The sequence below is a fragment of the Oncorhynchus tshawytscha genome, linkage group LG26 (genome assembly GCF_018296145.1).
Source record: "Oncorhynchus tshawytscha isolate Ot180627B linkage group LG26, Otsh_v2.0, whole genome shotgun sequence".
In the NCBI taxonomy this organism is placed as follows: Eukaryota; Metazoa; Chordata; class Actinopteri; order Salmoniformes; family Salmonidae; genus Oncorhynchus; species Oncorhynchus tshawytscha.
The window spans coordinates 1,271,725-1,291,277 of NC_056454.1; the positions used below are offsets into that span (position 1 = coordinate 1,271,725).

The window sequence follows — 19,553 nt, forward strand, 5'->3', positions numbered from 1 at the left end:
TGTTCCCACAAAATTTAAAAAATAATTGTTAAACTAATGTGGAATAACCCATCTGGGCCCAGTGGGTTGTGGGGGTTTCTACCAAGGTGCAAGACCACCATCTAATGGCTATTGAAATGTTTTAACAATATCTCTGAATGAACATGTCATACATAACATGTTGTGAAATATGATCTTGAATCTATTTCCAGGTATTTCTATTGGAGTAATTGGAGCTTGCTTGAAAGGTATGTGCTATCTGGGATCCTTGGGATGTCCCTACCCATTGAAGTTGACATGTAAAATGGTTAAGGTAAGGGTTAGATAAGGGTTGTGGTTATAGTTAGGGTAAGGTTAGTGGTTAAGGTTGAAGTTTAGGGTGGGGACATCCAAGGATCCCGGATAGCACTGACCTTGGGTGAAATGTGTCAAACATTACATACAAGTGATGGGATTGTTTTGAAGGATAAATGTGTATCCAAGGAAAGGGAAAGTTACCCGATACTTCACAGGATACCATACAATACATGGAGTACAATGGCACTATTGATATAATTACAGTAGCCAAGGCATACACAGTAAAATGTCATGTTGGGTTTTGGATCATTGTCTTACAGCTAATATCTAAATTAGTAATGGAAATGAAAGATGCTGAAGATGCTCCTCTAATGATCCACCATTTTCTCTCTTGTTGCAGTTCCATGTCACCATTCAGTATTGAGAGCATACGCCGCCCCCGGAGGTCAGAGTCGCCCGACTCCAAGAAGAGACGCATCCACAGGTGTGACTTTGAGGGCTGCAATAAGGTCTACACCAAGAGCTCCCATCTAAAAGCACACCGGAGGACGCACACAGGTCAGTGTGTGTGTGTGTGTGTGTGTGTGTGTGTGTGTGTGTGTGTGCTTCACCAATTTAATCCAGTTCTCTTCATCAATTAAAGGCTAGGTCTCTTCATCAATTAAAGGCTAGGTCTCTTCATCAATTAAGGGCTAGGACTCTTCATCAATTAAAGGCTAGGTCTCTTCATCAATTAAAGGCTAGGTCTCTTCATCAATTAAAGGCTAGGTCTCTTCATCAATTAAAGGCTAGGTCTCTTCCTGAATAATAATGTTTTTTTTGTAGCGCTAATATACATGGTAAGTGAATACACATGGAAGGTGCTTCACAATATCTGTAAACACAACAAGCAACCTGGACTTAGGGGCAGACGCTACATAGTAAAAGTAAATCCAGGAGACTCCAATTAGTATGATATGTTATGTTTCGTATGGTATGTAGTCATTTGTGGATGTCCATCATCCATTTCATATGATATGTTATGAATGACAATTTATATTATATGTTACGAATTGCAATTTGTACAAGATGTTACGAATTGCAATTCATACAATATGTTAAGAATTTGCTAAATGTGTGATATGTTACGAATTCCAATTTGTTGTTGCTAACGTTAGCTAGTTGGTTAAAACTAAAGTTAGCTATGTGGCTAAGGTTTAGGGTTAAAATCAAATCAAATGTTATTTGTCACATGCGCCGTGAAATGCTTACTTACAAGACCTTAACCAACAGGGCAGTTCAAGAAATAGAGTTAGGGAAATATTTACTCAATAAAAATAAAGTAAAAATTAAAGTGAAACAGTAGAATTACATAACAATAATGAGGGGCACCGGTGCTGAGTAAATGTGTGGGGGTACAGGTTAGTCGAGGTAGTTTGCACATGTAGGTAGGGGTAAAGTCACTATGCATAGATGATAAACAGCGAATAGCAGCAGTGTAAAAATAAAGGGGTGGGGGGGGGTCAATGTAAATAGTCTGGGTGGCCATTTGATTAATTGTTCAGCAGACTTATAGCTTGGGGGTAAGGAGCCTTTTGGACCTAGACTTGGTGCTCCGGTACCGCTTGACGTGCGGTAGCAGAGAGAACAGTCTATAACTAGGGTGGCTGGAGACTTTGACATTTTTTGGGGCCTGCCTGGCATATAGGTCCTGGATGGCAGGAAGCTTGGCCACAATGATGTACTGGGCCATATGCATTACCCTCTGTAGCGCCTTACGGTCAGATAACGAGCCGTAGCCATACCAGGTGGTGATGCAACCGGTCAAGATGCTCTCAATGGTGCAGATGTAGAACTATTTGAAGACCTGGGGACCCATGCCAAATCATTTCAGTCTCCTGAAGGGGAAAATGTTTTGTCGTGCCCTCTTCACGACTGTCTTGGTGTGTTTGGACCATGACAGTTTTTTGGTGATGTGAACACCAAGGCACTTGAAACTCTCAACCCACTCCACTTCAGCCACGTCGATGTAAATGGGGGCCTGTTCGGCCCTCCTTTCCCTGTAGTCCACGATCAGCTCCTTTGTCTTGCTCACATTGATAGAGAGGTTGATGGCCTGGCACCACACTGACAGGTCTTTGACCTCCTCCCTATAGGTTGTTTCATCATTGTCCGTGATCAGGCCTACCACTATTGTATCATCAGCAAACTTAATGATGTTGTTGGAGTCGTGCTTGGCCACTCAGTCATGGGTACACAGGGAGTACAGGAGGGGACTAAGTACGCACCCCTGAGGGGAACCGGTGTTGAGGATCAGCATGGAAGTCCAGGATCCAGTTGCAGAGGGAGGTGTTTATTCCCAGGGTCCTTAGCTTAGTCATGAGCTTTGTGGGCCCTATGGTGTTGAACGCTGAGCTGTAGTCAACGAACAGCATTCTCACATAGGTGTTCCTTTTGTCCAGGTTGGAAAGGGCAGTATGGAGTGCGATTGAGATTGCGTAATCTGTGAATCTGTCGAGGTGGTATGTGATTTGCAGTAGGTCTAGTGGTTCAGGAATGATGGTGTAGTAGAGAGCCATGACCACTCTTTCAATGCACTTCATGGCTACCGATGTGAGTGCTATGAGGCAGTAGTCATTTTGGCAGGTTACCTTCGTAGTCTTGGGCACAGGGACTATGCTGGTCTGCTTGAAACATGTGGGTATTACAGACTCATTCAGGATGAGGTTGAAAATGTCAGTGAAGACACTTGCCAGTTGGTCCGCGCATGCTCTGAGTACAGGCCCTGGTAATCCGTCTGGCCCCGCAGACTTGTGAATGTTGACCTGTTTAGAGATCTGGCTCACATCAGCTATGGAGAGCATGATCATATAGTCGTCCGGAGCAGCTGGTGCTCTCCTGCAGGCTTCAGTGTTGCTGCCTCGAAGCCTCGAAGCGAACATTTAGCTCGTCTGGTAGGCTTGCGCCACTGGGCAGCTTGCGGCTGGGTTTCCCTTTGTAGTCCGTAATAGTTTTCAAACCCTGCCACATCCGACGAACGTCAGAGTCGGTGTAGTAGGATTCAGTGTTAGTCCTGTATTGACTATTTGCCTGTTTGATGGTTCGTCTGAGGGCATACGTGTATTTTTTTCTAAGCGTGCGGATTTTTATGTACTGGTAACATCAACCCCCTTACATCATCAACAAATTAGTAGACAATTAGTAGGCAATTAGTAGGCAATGCCTACACATAATTAATTTAAATCACACGATGCACACCGATGATGTGATGTTCCTCCATTTCATTTACTACAAAACATAGAAATATGCAATTTTCACATATGTTGATGTTGGCGTTGTGCTGGAGATTATATATATATATATATATATATGAAATAGAAACATTTTTAAATGTAACTTTATTGTTATTCGTTATAAACTGTGTATTTTTTCCCTATGTCATTATTTTTATTTGTTTATTATATTTTTGATATTTATCTTCAACTCTGATTTGTAGGAAAATTACCCGTAAGTAAGCATTCCACTGTTAGTTTACGAAGCATGTGACAAATAAAATATTATTCAATTTTTTTAATTTGATCTGTAGCTAACAGTTCACAAAGTGGTGAACGTTTGTTCATAATTTGTCCAAAAAATATTAGACTTGTTAAAATACTCCAGACCATTGGCACGTAGTAGGACCATGTTGCTATATAGCCAATGTTAGCTATCTGCGTTAATGTTGGTAGTTAGAATTTGAAGAAAGCCCTGTTGATAGCTAGATAGACACAACTAGATAACCACTAGCTGGCAAGATGTTGACGAAATATATAATTCACTCTCCATTATCCCACACTGCCAGTTCCATCTAGCCACATTTGTAGTTTATATGTTGCGCAAGTGAATGCCGATGCTAGCTAGAAAACTGGCACTCGCAGTATAATGCCGTGTTCATATTATGTAGGAGTGATCGGAGGAACGACTTGTAGAGTTCACATGCTCAGAACTTGGAAGGAACACAAGAACCATTCTCACCATTGACAAACAAAATTGTGGCCATGGTTGTTGACATTTTCAGTGGTGTGTGATGTCAGAGTTCATCATGTGGGAAAGACCGTGATCCAGAGGTCATACCCGAGTTTCCTAGTCCTAATCATGAGTTGGAGGGGCATCCAGGTGCATTTTTTCCAGTTGGAGGGACTTATTTACAAGTTCCCGACATGGCATGAACATAGCATAAGTCTGGCTCGAGCTCACTCTGTCCACCACTGCTTTTGGCAGAACAGCTGCTTCACTAGTTGGGGATTTTGACTGCCAACATTCTAGTCAGAGGTGCTAAATACCTCGGGCCATCAGTATCATTTGTGTGTTACTAGCTACAGTGGCTAGATAGCTAGCTTATGGAGGAAGCATTTAGCTAGTGTTTAGCATTATTGCTCGTTACCATCTCATTTGTTTGACTGACTCAGTTAGCAATCTAGCTATCTAGCTAATGGACAATTTTTGTGCACATTGTCGTCAAACTGAATAATATAAAACATTTATAAACTAAAAATAATGTTCCTTCAAACTCAAAACTCCTTAGCTAGATGTAAAATATGTAACAAGGAATTGCTCTAGAAAAAAATAACTTACAAATGAGTTGCAACTTGCAGAGTATTGTTCTAGTTAACAAGTAAATGTAACATGGCTACAGTGTCTTGCAAAAGTATTCACCTCCTTGGTGTTTTTCCTGTTTTGTTCCATTACAACCTGTAATTTAAATGGAGTTTTACTTCAATTTCATGTAATGGACATACACAAAATAGTCCAAAATGGTGAAGTGAAATGCAAAAAATTACTTGTTAAAAAAATTATAGAAAATTCCAAATGAAAAAGTTGAGCGTGTGTATGTATTCACCCCCTTTGCTATGAAGCCCCTAAATAAGATTGGGTGCAACCAATTACCTTCAGAAGTCACATAATTAGTTAAATAGTCTTAACTGTGTGCAATGTAAGTGTCAGATGATCTGTCACATGATCTCAGAATATATACACCTGTTCTGAAAGGGTTAGGGTTAGGGCAACACCACTAAGCAAGGGGCACCACCAAGCAAGCAGCACCATGAAGACCAAGGAGCTCTATAAACAGGTCAGGGACAAAGTTGTGGAGAAGTACAGATCAGAATTGGGTTTTAAACAAAATATCCAAAACTTTGAACATCCCACGGAGCACCATTAAATCCATTATTAAAAAAATTGAAAGAATATGGCACCACAACAAACCTGCCAAGAGAGGGCCATCCATCAAAACTCACCGACCAGGCAAGGAGGGCATTAATCGGAGAGGCAACAAAGAGACCAAAGATAATCCTGAAGGAGCTGCAAAGCTCCCCAGCGGAGATTGGAGAATCTGTCCGTAGGACCACTTTAAGCCATACACTCCACAGAGCTGGGATTTACGGAAGAGTGTCCAGAAAAAAGCCATTGCTTTAAGAAAAACATTTGCAAACACATTTGGTGTTCACCAAAAGGAATGTGGGAGACTCCCCAACCATATGGAAGAAGGTACTCTGGTCAGATGAGACTAAAATTGAGTTTTTTGGCAATCAAGGAAAACGCTACATCTGGCACAAACCCAACACCCGAACATCATCCCCATAGTGAAGCATGGTGGTGGCAGCATCGTGCTGGGAGGATGTTTTTCATCGGCAGGGACTGGAAAACTGGTCAGAATTGAAGGAATAATGGATGGCTCTAAATCCAGGGAAATTCTTGAGGGAAAACTTTTTCAGCCTTCCAGGGATTTGAGACTGGGATGGAGGTTCACCTTCCAGCAGGACAATGACCCTAAGCATACTGCTAAAGCAACACTTGAGTGGTTTAAGGGGAAACATTTCAATCTTTTGGAATGGCCTAGTCAAAGCCCAGACCTCAATCCAATTGAGAATCTGTGGTTTGACTTAAAGATTGTTGTACACCAGCGGAACCCATCCAACTTGAAGGAGCTGGAGCAGTTTTGCTTTGAAGAATGGGCAAAAACCCCAGTAGCTAGATGTGCCAAGCTGATAGAAACATACCCCAAGAGACTTACAGCTGCAAAAGGTGGCTCTACAAAGTTTTGACTTTGGGGGGAGGGTGAATAGTTATTCACACTCAAGTTCTCTGTTTTTTGTCTTATTCCTTGTTTCTTTCACAATACAAATTAGTTTGCATCTTCAAAGTGATTGGCATGTTGTGTATATCAAATAATACAACTCCCCCATAATCTCTTTTAATTCCAGGTTGTAAGGCAACAAAATAGGAAAAATGCCAAGGGGGGTGAATACTTTCGTAAGCCACTATTCAACCCCTTTGTTATGACGAGCCTAAATAATTTCAGAGGTAAAAATGTGTTTAAAGACGTTAGCAAGCCACTGTATACAGGGAGTCGATGTGTAGGGATACAAGGTAATCGGAGGTAGCTACAGTATGTACATATACTGTGTCGTGTCGTCTTCAATTTTAGTATCATTAAATTGAAGACTTAGTTTTTATCAAAGATTCTCTGTAATTAGTATTACGCGATCAAACTGATTAATCATGTAACTGTAATTAACTAGGAAGATGGGGCACCAAGGAAAATATTCAGATTACAAAGTTATAATTTCCCAATATAACCTTTCAGATATTTTCATATCTGATCAATAGTCTTCTGATTTCATTAATTATTTACTTTACCTCACGTTAGTCTCATTCCAAACGTCGTAAATTGTTGGTTATCTGCATGAACCCAGTATTCACTATAAGTCATCCACACATCAATTGTCTTAAATAATTTATTTATTACTAACTAAGTAATTCACAGAAATGCATAAACAAAACAAACAAAGTAAATTTGGGTACAAGAAATGATAGGAGAATGTGCCCTAGTGGGCTAAACCGGCATGGCAGCTTGTTATACAAAAGGGAAGTGGGGGTCGACTAAGAAGTCACTACAGAGTGATAATTATAACAATTGAAATGCTAATCCTTTACACATGAACGCTCACTCATTCGGGAACAATTGCAATCAATTGCAATCAATATATATATTTACGCTCAGTGTGTCGTCTTGATCGCTGTTGAACAGTTTGTTTCTTTCGTAGAATTGTCCGTCTCTCTCTCTCTCTCTGTCGTGGTTATAGTGGATAGTTCAGAGTGAGATTCAATTCATGTTGTTGTAGAATGGATGTTTTGTCGGTTGTCGTTCTTTGCGTTCAATGATACCGAATTCCCAGCTGCAGACTAGTAATTAATATGAAAGACTTGTTCTTGTTCTGTCGAAATTGATAGTCTAAGAGTTTAACCACGTGGTATGGTTAAAAGATTCAGCAATGGTCTGCAACCTTTGTCATCCCGTGATTGAGAGAAACATGGTTTACTGAGAATTTCTCAAAGTTGGGTTTTATTCGGAATTGCAGAAAAGGGGCTGCCCCAGGATGCCTGACCCTAACTGGGCTCATGGGCGGTCCTCTGATTTAGTTCAACTCAAAAGGGAATTGGAATTTCCTTCAATAAACAGTCCAAAATCACATGACACAATTTTACAAACAGTATCATCCTCACACATTCATCTTATACGACAGTTAGATGTAAACCTCATATCTGAGGCTATTATATAAACAGCGTTATGGTAATGTGGCCACACTGTCTCCCATGAGCTTCCCCAAGTTGTAACAAACGGACCAGTTCGTAGCTGGATTCTTCACCGATCTTTTATACCTTCTCCGGAACGTGAACATTGTTCGGACCTCAAGTTCAGTGAGGTGGAAGAAATTCCTTTGCTCTCTATGAAACTTCACTCTATCTCTATACTGTGTGGCCATGTGGCAGGGTCTTCCCTAGGAATGTATGACCTCACTGACCACAGCAGCCTGGTTGAAGGAGCAGAGAGAGGCAGGGAGACGGGGATGGTGCTTGCTGTAACCAAAGAGGGCAATGTCATGACAATTGTAGGTTGGGGTAAAGTGACTAAGCAACATCATAGATAATAGACAGTAGCAACAGTGTATGTGGTGAGTGTGAAAGTGTTTGTGAGCGTGAAAGTGTGGAATCAGTATGCATGTGTGTGCTTGTAATGTGTTTGTAGGCGTATGTAGTGTGTGTATGTGTGTGTACGTGTGTGTTGGGGAGTCAGTGTAAGTGTGTGGGTAGTGTCCAGTGTGACAGTTGGTGCAAGAGTGTTAGTGCAAAAAATGGACAGTGCAGATAGTTCCGGTAGCCATTTGATAAGCTATTTAGCAGTCTTAGGGCTTCGGGGTAGCTATTCAAAGTCCTGTTGGTTCCAGTGCACTGGTACCGCGTGCTGTGCTGTAAGCAGAGAGAACAGTCTATGGCTTGGGTGGCTGGAGTCGGTGAAAATGTTTTGGCCCTTCCACTGACACCGCCTGCTACAGAGGTCTTGGATGGCCATACTCACCACCCTCTGTAATGCCTTGCGGTCGGGTGTCTTGTAGTTGCCGTACCAAGCGGTGATGTAGGCATTCAATTTGCTCTCAATGGTGCAGCTGTAGAACTTTTTGAGGATCTGAGGACCCATGCCAAATCTTTTCAGCTTCCTGAGGTGCAAAAGGTCGTGCCCTCTTCGCAGACGTGTGGTTGTGTGTGGACCATGTTAATTCCTTAGGGATGTGGATACAGAGGAACTTGAAGCTCTCGACCCACTGCACTACAGCCCCGTCGATGTGGATGGGGGCGTGTTTGCCCCTCCGTCGCCTGTAATCCACGATCAGCTCCTGTGTCTTGCTGTCATTGAGGGGGAGGTTATTCGCCTGGCGAGCCATGAACAGTTGATGATCTGAGCTATATAAAATAAAGTGACTGCTGACATAGTCAGAGCTGCAACCTTGGCCGTCAGTAACCTTGGTGTGTTTTTAGCTGAACTGTGGGGCGACACAATTAACTTATTTACAGTTAATTAACCGCTGCAAACCTCTTTGTTAGCAAGCACTGTCTCCAAAACGGTAAGCTGTTTCCAGTAATGTTTACTTTACTTTTATGTTTGTGATGTCTCCACTTTCCAAGCATATTGGAAGACTGTTTTAGAAGAAAAATGTAAATCATTAGGCAATTCAAAAATATGTGCACATGAATTGTATGTTGCGAATGTCATTACTTTACCAAGTCTCTGTTTATGTCTGTTTGTGTTGACCTGTCCAGGTGAGAAGCCATACAAATGCACCTGGGATGGCTGCACATGGAAGTTTGCCCGCTCTGACGAGCTGACACGCCACTACCGGAAACACACAGGTGTCAAGCCCTTCAAGTGTGCGGACTGTGACCGCAGCTTCTCGCGCTCAGACCACCTAGCCCTGCACCGACGGAGACACATGCTGGTGTGAGACAGTTACAGGGTGATGATGTCATCAGAAGGAGCATACACACACACTTACACACACACAGTGCCGCCTGGGGGAGCAGGGTCTCTCCCTCAATGTAGTTCAGCTGGACTGGACACACACCGCTGTCTGTCTGTGAGGCGGTGGGAAGAGCAGAGTAAAATGCAAAGAAAGGCGTCTGTCTGTCCACAGAGAAAAAAAAACAGGGTTGGTTCTGGATCCTCAGTGACTGAGGAGGGTCGGAACCAGAAAATGCTCTTTTATTATCATTTTGGAGTTTTGACATAAACCTGTCTGTTTTCTCAGCACTGTTCTTAAATTGTTTCACTTTGGAGTTTTTCTCGGATGGAGTATTGCTCTTCTTCGTTAATTTGGACAGGAACCTTAATCACAACCGTTCATCTTGGTGTCTTTGTTTTGGTTATATTGTTCAAAATGGCTGCTTTTCTCGCATCTATAATGTGAAAGAACTGAGGATTGGATGGCTTGATGGAAGGGCTGTGTGCATGTGTGTCTTTGAAGTATAGGGCAGACCTTGACCTTGCATTGGAAAATGGAACAAACAGGCACAGATTCGGGTTCGTCCATGGAGAGTATTGTTTCCCAGTTCACTCCCTACAGCAGCTCCCTGCCCCTCTGTGCTTCAAGACAACCGGCAGCAGAGGGCGCCATCCACTCATTGATTGTACCCATAAAAACTGGTTTGAGTGTTCAAGAATCAGCATTCTAGAATGAGTTGTCGTACCAGTGTTCTAGATTCAGAAGAATCAGAGGCATCCCAGTGGGCCAGTGATATAGAAGCTGTAAGGGGCGGAGTTAACCCCAACCCAATGTCAGCAAACCTGCAACTGAGATTAAGAGTACAGTATATCCACAAACAGAGAGCATCAGCAACCTTACTTCTCATTCACATCTACACATATTACAATACATACAGGTTTAGTATAAATGTTTGTTGTTTTTGGTATTTGTTTTATTTTTTTATCAAGTGGTTTTTGTTAGCACATGACTCAACCGCATTGCACCTAGAGCTTCTTTGAAACCTTTTATTTAAAACAACTTTATTGGTGCATTTTGTGATTAGCAATCTCATTGGGTAAATATAGTTTCAAAATCTAGACTTTTTTTGTTTTTTGTTTATTATATCTTGCTGTGTATGCCTGCTTTTGATCCATTTCACAAATAAAGATCCATCCACACTTCAATGTGCAATGAACTTTAAAACAAATCAAATTAACATATCTGGCATTTGAAGCACCTTACAGATTGACACCTTATATGACGATTCCATAATGTTCAAGGATTTTGTTTTGTGTCCCTGCTCTTTACAGTGAAAGGGATTGGCATTGTGATCATTTGTGTGTTAGTAGTCTAGAGCTAACACATCTTGGGTTTAGTTAATAATAATAATATAATATCTGCCATTTAGCAGGTGTTTTTATCCAAAGCGACTTACAGTCATGCGTGCATACATTTAGATCAGAGGGCTAAGCCACTCGGTTAGACAAGTTCAATAGAAGAGCAATACATTCAGTAGAGGGAATCAATGTACCCTTGTTCTGGTTGCTGATGTCATAGACAAATAAGTCCTCAATCACAGACCGATTTCTACCAGTTCCACTTCTTTGTTTCTACTCTATACTACAGATATCTATATTTCTACAGCACAATGTTCTAGGCAAATTCACTTATTTTGGTTACCCCTTTCTGTAAATTGTGTGGAAAATGTCACATTAATGATTGGAGGTTGAGGGGGAACAGATTTTCTAAATGTATCTATGAACAGACCTACACCCTTAGAATAAAGTGTTATCTAGAACCTTTGGCTGTCCCCATAGGAGAACCCCTTGAAAAACATTTTTTTTTGTTTGAGGAGGAACCCACAAGAGTTCTACCTGGAACCAAAAAGGGTTCTCCTATGGGAGAAGCTGAATAAACTTCAGTGCCAAAATGAAGGGAAAAAAACATAACTTTTCTACATTCTTTATAACGTAATACACTGTAGTACAAAATGTACACAGACAGTTGGCCCTGTAGCTTTCTGTGGCTGGGAGCAGTGTCTTTTTTAATCACACATACACAAATCATGATGTGAGGTCTTCAGATCCAGCTTCAGGTCCACCTTTACTTGTAGTTTGTCATGCATCGATGACAGATACGTATTTACCATATTCAGTGTTAAGGTTTATTCAACACACTGAAGTAAAAAGACATCTACGGCTATATAGAAATGTATGTTTAGCCGTATAAAGATTAATGGCTATATATAACTGAAGTATTCTGTGAAAAAAAATGTGGCTCAACTTTCATTAGTCAGTGCAATGACATCAACCACTTACATTTTGCATATTGATTGACATCAACTGCAAACTACCAGTTAAAGACAATTTATCCAGCTAACTGGAAAGAGATATCTATGGACATACAAATAGCACGACATAAACCTTTCTGAGATACATGAAAGCAATATCTGCAACTGTTCCTATCACAGCGAAGTTACCAGATTTTCCTTTTTACAATATTGAACCTAGATCTGACCTTGTTCATCATTATCATAACTATTCTCAACAGAATCCCACATGTATGATAATTGTATGTGTTCAAAGTATTTTTGTAGTGCAGTACACAGACGTTAGAGTATGCTGGATCCCTGCTTACAGTTTCAGGAGCTGATTTCAGAAGGTCAGTAAGTTAAGGTGTTGTCGAGTCAAGTTTTTGAGATTGCAGCATATGCCTAGTGATATAATAACACACGCATATACCACTGGTACTGTCCTATAATTCAAAACCACATCCTTACCGGAACAAAGAAATATTTATCAGAAACAATATTATGCCCAATTTGTCTCTCTCCTTTTGCTTTTCTGAAGTATTATAATATATGTCATATTATGTTGTTATATGTGGTTTGTGTACATGTGAATATTTCATTGGCCTTTTTTGGCCCAAGCATATCATTGGCAACTTGTTTGTTGTGAAGTATAATTTTAAAATTATTTCATTAATGAAGTCCATTTATACATAGTCATAATTTTAAACATTTTATTATTCATATGCTGTACTTTTCTGAAATGAGGGGCACTTCATTTTGCATATAACGATTTTCTGTAAAAATATATATATTTTGAAGTGTTTTAATATATGTGATAGTGGAAATAAAAATGATAACTCAGTTCTACAGCCTGTATATACATTTGAAAATAGGGCTTTGATTATTAGATACAAGGAAATACATTTATACATGTAAAGTATTTTTCAGAGATGCTAATTTATCTGATTTGATATACAGTAAGATGGGGCTATTGATTCTAAACTGTTTTGTTATCTAAAATACTAATATAAATGATCAAATCTGATGTCAGAAATGTGCATTTTGGTTCGTGATTTTCTTCTTTCTCAAAACAAGAGAATGTTTTCATATAAATATAGTCAATATGATAATTGCTTTTATAAATTGATCAAACTTTTAATGTCATTCTCTACCCAGCCATGTTGAGTTGAATAATATTACAATTACAAGTACAGATTCATATCAACGTTTATCCAAATTCTACATATATTTTCTTTCAATTTAACTTAACTTGAAAGTAATAACTAATATTTAGCATGTGTACACAGAGGCTTATTGCATGCGTGCATTACCACTCCCCTTTGGCATAATAAAAGTTTTTACGAGCATAATTATTTAACGGTAAGCAGGGTCAAAGTTATGCAATAATGAATAGTGCCTCCTATCACAGCGAATCTCTGAAAAGCATGCACATAAACTATTTCACAACCAACACATATCATATACATTCAAATATAAACCCTTGAATTGATACTCAGACAGAGATGTATTTGTAAAACATAAAACTCTGGGACCATTTTGGAAAAACCCAGACTCCCATTGTTCAGTTTCTTTTCAATGCACTGAGCCTTACCCCATCTTTTCAATACAGTATCCTCAAATGTCAGCCTTTTACATGCTGTATGTATGTCCCATGAAAGCTGCATATTATTTGTATGGATGTATTTACAATATTAACTTCACTTAGAGAATGTAATTATTTTATCATTATTGTATCATTTAGGTTTTGACCTCTCCGATACTGGTCATTGGTGCAACTACTTAGTTTTTTTCATAATCAGCCACACCATACTGCAGTATGCGAAATCACAGAAGAGAGTGAAAGACATTTGAATTACCTGATTGAATTTATTGCGGTTCGCAGGGAATGCTGTATTGAATATGTAAAGGCCTGGAATACCAACCCTTGGGGAGCTCCCTTTGAAAGAATTCTGATTACACTTCTGTATCCGTTCAATATTTCTTTAATTTCTGTATCAATTCTGTGTTTGTTTTATCTCTGTTTTTGAAGAATTACGTAGTGATGCCAATGCCTTTGTTTCAAGTTTACTGCCAATACGTACAGTAATTGTTGTTCCTGTATTCATGTAAAGTGACTGTATTGTAAATGTATTCAGAGCTTTTCATTCTTACCGTAAAATTGTGATATGCCCCACAATGCTTCAAAGGGAGTCGTTAGCTCAAGGAATTCTGGGAACTAATTCGGAATCCCAATGTTTTTCAAAGGTTGAAAGAGGTTCAAAGGTTTTTCTTCTGTTCTTTCTTTCTGTTCTTCAGAAGTTGTCTAAATATTCTGTCAATGCTTTTAGCTTTTATCTCTGTATTTTTTCGTATGGATGGAGCTGTGAAATTAAATGAAACCGAGTTGAAACATATACATGTATATGAATTAGGCATGAAGGTTAATAAAGTTGCATTTTGTATGTAACATGCTTGTACCAGAACTCATTTAGACTGTGTTGTTGTTGGTATGTGATTTTGGTTTCACTAGCAGATTTGAGTGCTATACTCACATTCGCTGGAATTCAGAAACCTAAGCTTGTGTTTTTTTTTATTTCACCTTTATTTAACCAGGTAGGATAGTTGAGAACAAGTTCTCATTTGCAACTGCAACCTGGCCGAGATAAAGCATAGCAATGTGACACATACAACAACACAGAGTTATACATGGAATAAACAAAACATACAGTCAATAAAACAGTAGAACAAAAGAAAACAAAAAGTATATATACAGTGAGTGAAAATGAGGTAAGTTAAGGATCTATCCAATCATCTGTCTTGGTGACAGGTGGAACCTAGGAGCGGCTTCGGCCGCAGATCCAGGGCAACCACCACATAGTTGGTTGAAGTCCCGAACAAGTCTCGGGTCCAGGATGTCCCAGGCAGGCACCCACGCCTGATCCTAGCTCTCCCAGTCCACCAGGTACTGCAGGGTGCCCCAGACCCGACAAGCCTCCAGCAGACGCCAGACTGTGTAGGCCGGGTGGCCGTCAACAAATCGAGGGGGCGGAGGGGCATGTGTGGGGGGAGAAGGGACTGGTTCTTAACAGTTTGATATGGGAAAATTGGAGGATGGACAGACTCTCAATGACCTGGGGAGCTGGAGACGATAGGTGACCAGGTAGATGCGACTCAGGATCCTGAATGGTCCTACGTAGAACGGGGCGAGCTTCCGAGAATCCACTTTTAACCTCTTGATTCTAGCCATCCCGGATCCGGGATCGTGAATACAGCCTCAAGCTCATTACCATAACGCAACATTAACTATTCATGAAAATCGCAAATGAAATGAAATTGTCACGCCCTGGTCGAAGTATTTTGTGTTTATCTTCATTTATTTGGTCAGGCCAGGGTGTGGCATGGGTTTTTGTATGTGGTGTGTTGGTATTGGGATTGTAGCTTAGTGGGGTGTTCTAGTTAAGTCTATAGCTGTCTGAAGTGGTTCTCAATCAGAGGCAGGTGTTTATCGTTGTCTCTGATTGGGAACCATATTTAGGCAGCCATATTCTTTGAGTGTTTCGTGGGTGATTGTCCTTAGTGTCCTTGTTCCTGTCTCTGTGTTAGTTTACACAAGTATAGGCTGTTTCGGTTTTCGTTACGTTCTTTGTTTTGTAGTGTTTATAATTGATTCGTGTTTTACGTTTGTTTATTAAACATGGATCGAAATCTACACGCTGCATTTTGGTCCGACTCTCCTTCACCACAAGAGAACCGTTACAGAAATAAATATGCTAGCTCTCAAGCTTAGCCTTTTGTTAACAACACTGACATCCCAGATTTTCAAAATATGCTTTTCAACCATAGCAAAACAAGCATTTGTGTAAGATTATTGATAGCTAGCGTAGCATTTAGCGTAGCATTCAGCATGAAACATTTTCACAAAAACAAGAAAAGCATTCAAATAAAATCATTTACCTTTGAAGAACTTCAGATGTTTTCAATGAGGAGACTCTCAGTTAGATAGCAAATGTTCAGTTTTTCCAAAAAGATTATTTGTTTAGGACAAATCGCTCTGTTTTGTTCATCACGTTTAGCTACGAAAAAAACCTGTATCCAGGAGTGTATTATCCACGCAGCTCATTAGCATAACACAACGTTAACTATTCATGAAAATCGCAAATGAAATGAAATTAATATGCTAGCTCTCAAGCTTAGCCTTTTGTTAACAATACTGTCATCTCAGATTTTCAAAATATGCTTTTCAACCATAGCAAAACAAGCATTTGTGTAACAGTATTGATAGCTAGCGCAGCTAGCGTAGCATTTAGCGTTAGCATCAGCAGGCAACATTTTCACGAAAACCAGAAAAACATTCAAATAAATCATTTACCTTTGAAGAACTTCAGATGTTTTCAATGAGGAGACTCAGTTAGATAGCAAATGTTCAGTTTTTCCTGAAAGATTATTTGTTTAGGAGAAATCGCTCCGTTTGGTGCGTCACGTTTGGCTACCAAAAAAACCCGAAAATTCAGTCATCAAAACGTCAAACTTTTTTCCAAATTAACTCCATAATATCGACTGAAACACGGTAAACGTTGTTTAGAATCAATCCTCAACGTGTTTTTCACATATCTCTTCGATGATATATCGTTCGTGGAAGTGTGCGTTCTCCTCTGAATCTCAATGGAAAATGCCTCCAGTTGAAGATTACGCACCAATTTAGACAAAGGACACCGGGCGGACCCCTGGTAAATGTAGTCTCTTATGGCCAATCTTCCAATGATATGCCTACAAATACATCACAATGCTGCAGACACCTTGGAGAAACGATAGAAAGGGCAGGCTCATTACCGGCGCATTCACAGCCATATAAGGAGACAATGGAAAACAGAGCCTCAAAAATTCTGCCCATTTCCTGGTTGAAGTTTCAGTTTTGGAAACGTTAGAGTGTTTTCTTTCCAAAGCTGCCAATTATATGCATAGTCGAGCATCTTTTCGTGACAAACTATTGCGCTTAAAACGGGCACGTTTTTTTATCCATAAATTAAAAGAGCGCCCCTTATATCCAAGAAGTTAAAGGAGGATCGCGCTCTGGTCCAGGTGCGGCAACATTGTTGAATAAACGCCTTTGCTGAGGGCACCCCCGCTTTGGCCCCTTGTTCAGGAAACAGGGGGTTGGGGGGACTTCTCCAGGCATGATTAATCATGAGATTGGCTGTCTCCTTGACTGAGGTAGGGCAGGGCGATGAAATCTGCTACCTTGGAGAACTGATCGACGACCACCAGGATAGTGATCAGCCTTTGGGATGGAGGAAACCCAGCCGATCGCTGTCGTGAGGACGTTCTTTGGGCAATTATTTTGGGCCACCAGAATTTCCGCCTCAGGAACTCTAGTGTTCAATTAACCTCTGGACGCCCAGCTAATTTAGAGAAATGACATCAATCAAATGTATTTATAAATCCTTTCTTACATCAGCTGATGTCACAAAGTGCTGTAAAAGAAACCCAGCCTAAAAATCCAAACAGGAAGCAATGCAGGTGAAGAGGCACGGTGGCTAGGAAAAACTCCCTAGAAAAGCCAGAACCTTGGAAGAAACCTAGAGAGGAACCAGGCTATGAGGTGTGGCCAGTCCTCATCTGGCTGTGCCGGGTGGAGATTATAACAGAACAATTTCTGCATTTCTGACCATAACGCTCCAATGTGAACTGAGATTTTTGGATATAAATATGAACTTTATCGAACAAAACGTACATGTATTGTGTAACATGAAGTCCTATGAGTGCCATCTGATGAAGATCAGGATAGTGATTCATTTGATCTCTATTTCTGCTTTCTGTGACCCTTTGGCTGGAAAAATGGCTATGTTTTTCTGTGATTAGGTACTGACCTAACATAATCGTTTGGTGTGCTTTCGCAGTAAAGCCTTTTTGAAATTGGACACTGTGGTTGGATTTACAAGAAGTTTATCTTTAAAATGGTGGATAATAGTTGTATGTTGAGGAATTTTAATTATGGGATTTCTGTTGTTTTGAATTTGGCGCCCTGCAATTTCACTGGCAGTTGTCGAGGTGGGATGTTGTACCAGAGAGGTTAAAAACTACAGAGTCACTCCTTGACCCCATTACTAAGGTCACCAACACATCTATTGGTCAGGGCGTGTTTTCAAGGGTATTGAAGTCGGCCATAATAACGGCCATCTATAAATTGGGTGACCCTGCTGACTTGAGTAACTACAGGCCCATTAGTATACTACCTGTGGTGTTGAAGGTTGTTGAAAAGTGTGTAGCAGAGCAACTGATTGGTCACCTCAACAACAGCCCATTCACATTACACTCCATGCAGTTTGGTTTCAGAGCAAAACACTCCAAAGAAACGGCCAACTGCTTTCTTCTGGAAAATGTCATTCCTTTGTCTTTAGAAATGCAATGGAATGCAGCTACCTCTCACAGGAGCGCGTGTGATCAGCCCATGGCCTTCTGGCAGACCTCTTACTCAATCAGCTCATATTCTCTCCTCCTTCACAGTAGAAGCCTGAAACAAGGTTCTAAAGACTGTTGACATCTTGTGGAAGCCTTAGGAAGTGCAATCGGACCAAATTTACACTGTATCTTGGATAGAAAAAGAGTTGAAAAACTACCAACCTCAGATTTCCCACTTCCTGGTTGGATTTTTTCTCAGGTTGTTGGCTGCCATATGAGTTCTGCTATACTCACAGACATCATTCAAACAGTTTTATCAGAGTGTTTTCTATCCAAATCTAGTAATAGTATGCATATCTTAGCATCTGGGCCTGAGTAGCAGGTAGTTTACTCTGGGCACCTTATTCATCCAAATTACCCAATACTGCCCCCAAGCCATAATAAGTTATTCAACACCAATACTACAATACTGTCGAATAAGTCAAGGGGTATGGAGACCTTCTGAAGGCACTGGAGGTTGGGGTGAAATAATTGTTATGGCCATATCATTACCAAACAGCTAGGTGGAGTTTGCGAGGGTGTGGCAACTTCAGAAGGATTTGTACTCTATATAAAGGTATGTAAATCGTTGGGTTGGCATTGCTCTATGAGAAACTGACAGAAGGCATTTAAAACACAATAGTTCATGTTCCAATGAAAGCGCAAATGTCTTGAAATGGTTTCTTTGTTAAATGTCCAGGTGGATCATTCCTGTTCTTTTCTCACAGAGCAGTGTCAGTACAGTGGGTGTGAGGTTCACAAATGCTTTGTTTCTATGGCAAGAGAATACTACAGTATATCAATCCACACATCCCACATGTACCTTGAATACAGAAAAACACACATTTTTCTATGGTAAACACACAGTTTATTTAAATGTTCTGTTGCTCACATGGCAATCTTGGCACAGATTCGCAATTATAGCCTACAAGTATATCATCTCAAAATGTTGAACCCTAACATTTTTGAAGGACTACTTACAAGTATCCTTTAAAGTCATTGTGAACTTGAAGTTTAAAGATGTAATAAACAAAACCTTTACAATAAGATAAGAAATACAGAGGATACAAAATGTACATTTCAATAAATTGTCACACCTCCCTGGTGCGCGAAGGCGCCAGGCTCCCCAGCGTGACACAATCCGGCCACCATCATTAGGCACACCTGCCTTCCCCCCAGTCACACGCATCAGCGATTATTGGACTCACCTGGACTCAATCACCTCTGATGCA

The 19,553-nt window shown here is 40.4% G+C and overlaps 1 protein-coding gene across 1 annotated transcript in view; it reads left to right on the forward strand.

Annotated features, from left to right (window-relative positions):
- The window catches only part of klf12b (Kruppel-like factor 12b), a 161,981-nt gene extending 147,631 nt beyond the window's left edge, over nucleotides 1-14,350 (forward strand). Inside the window, exons 5-6 of the mRNA XM_024388631.2 lie at nucleotides 677-834; nucleotides 9,394-14,350. Of these exons, the coding sequence (XP_024244399.1) occupies nucleotides 677-834; nucleotides 9,394-9,575 (340 nt within the window). The 3' untranslated portion in view covers nucleotides 9,576-14,350. The remainder of the gene's footprint in view (nucleotides 1-676; nucleotides 835-9,393) is intronic.
- The last annotated feature ends 5,203 nt before the right edge of the window (nucleotides 14,351-19,553 follow it).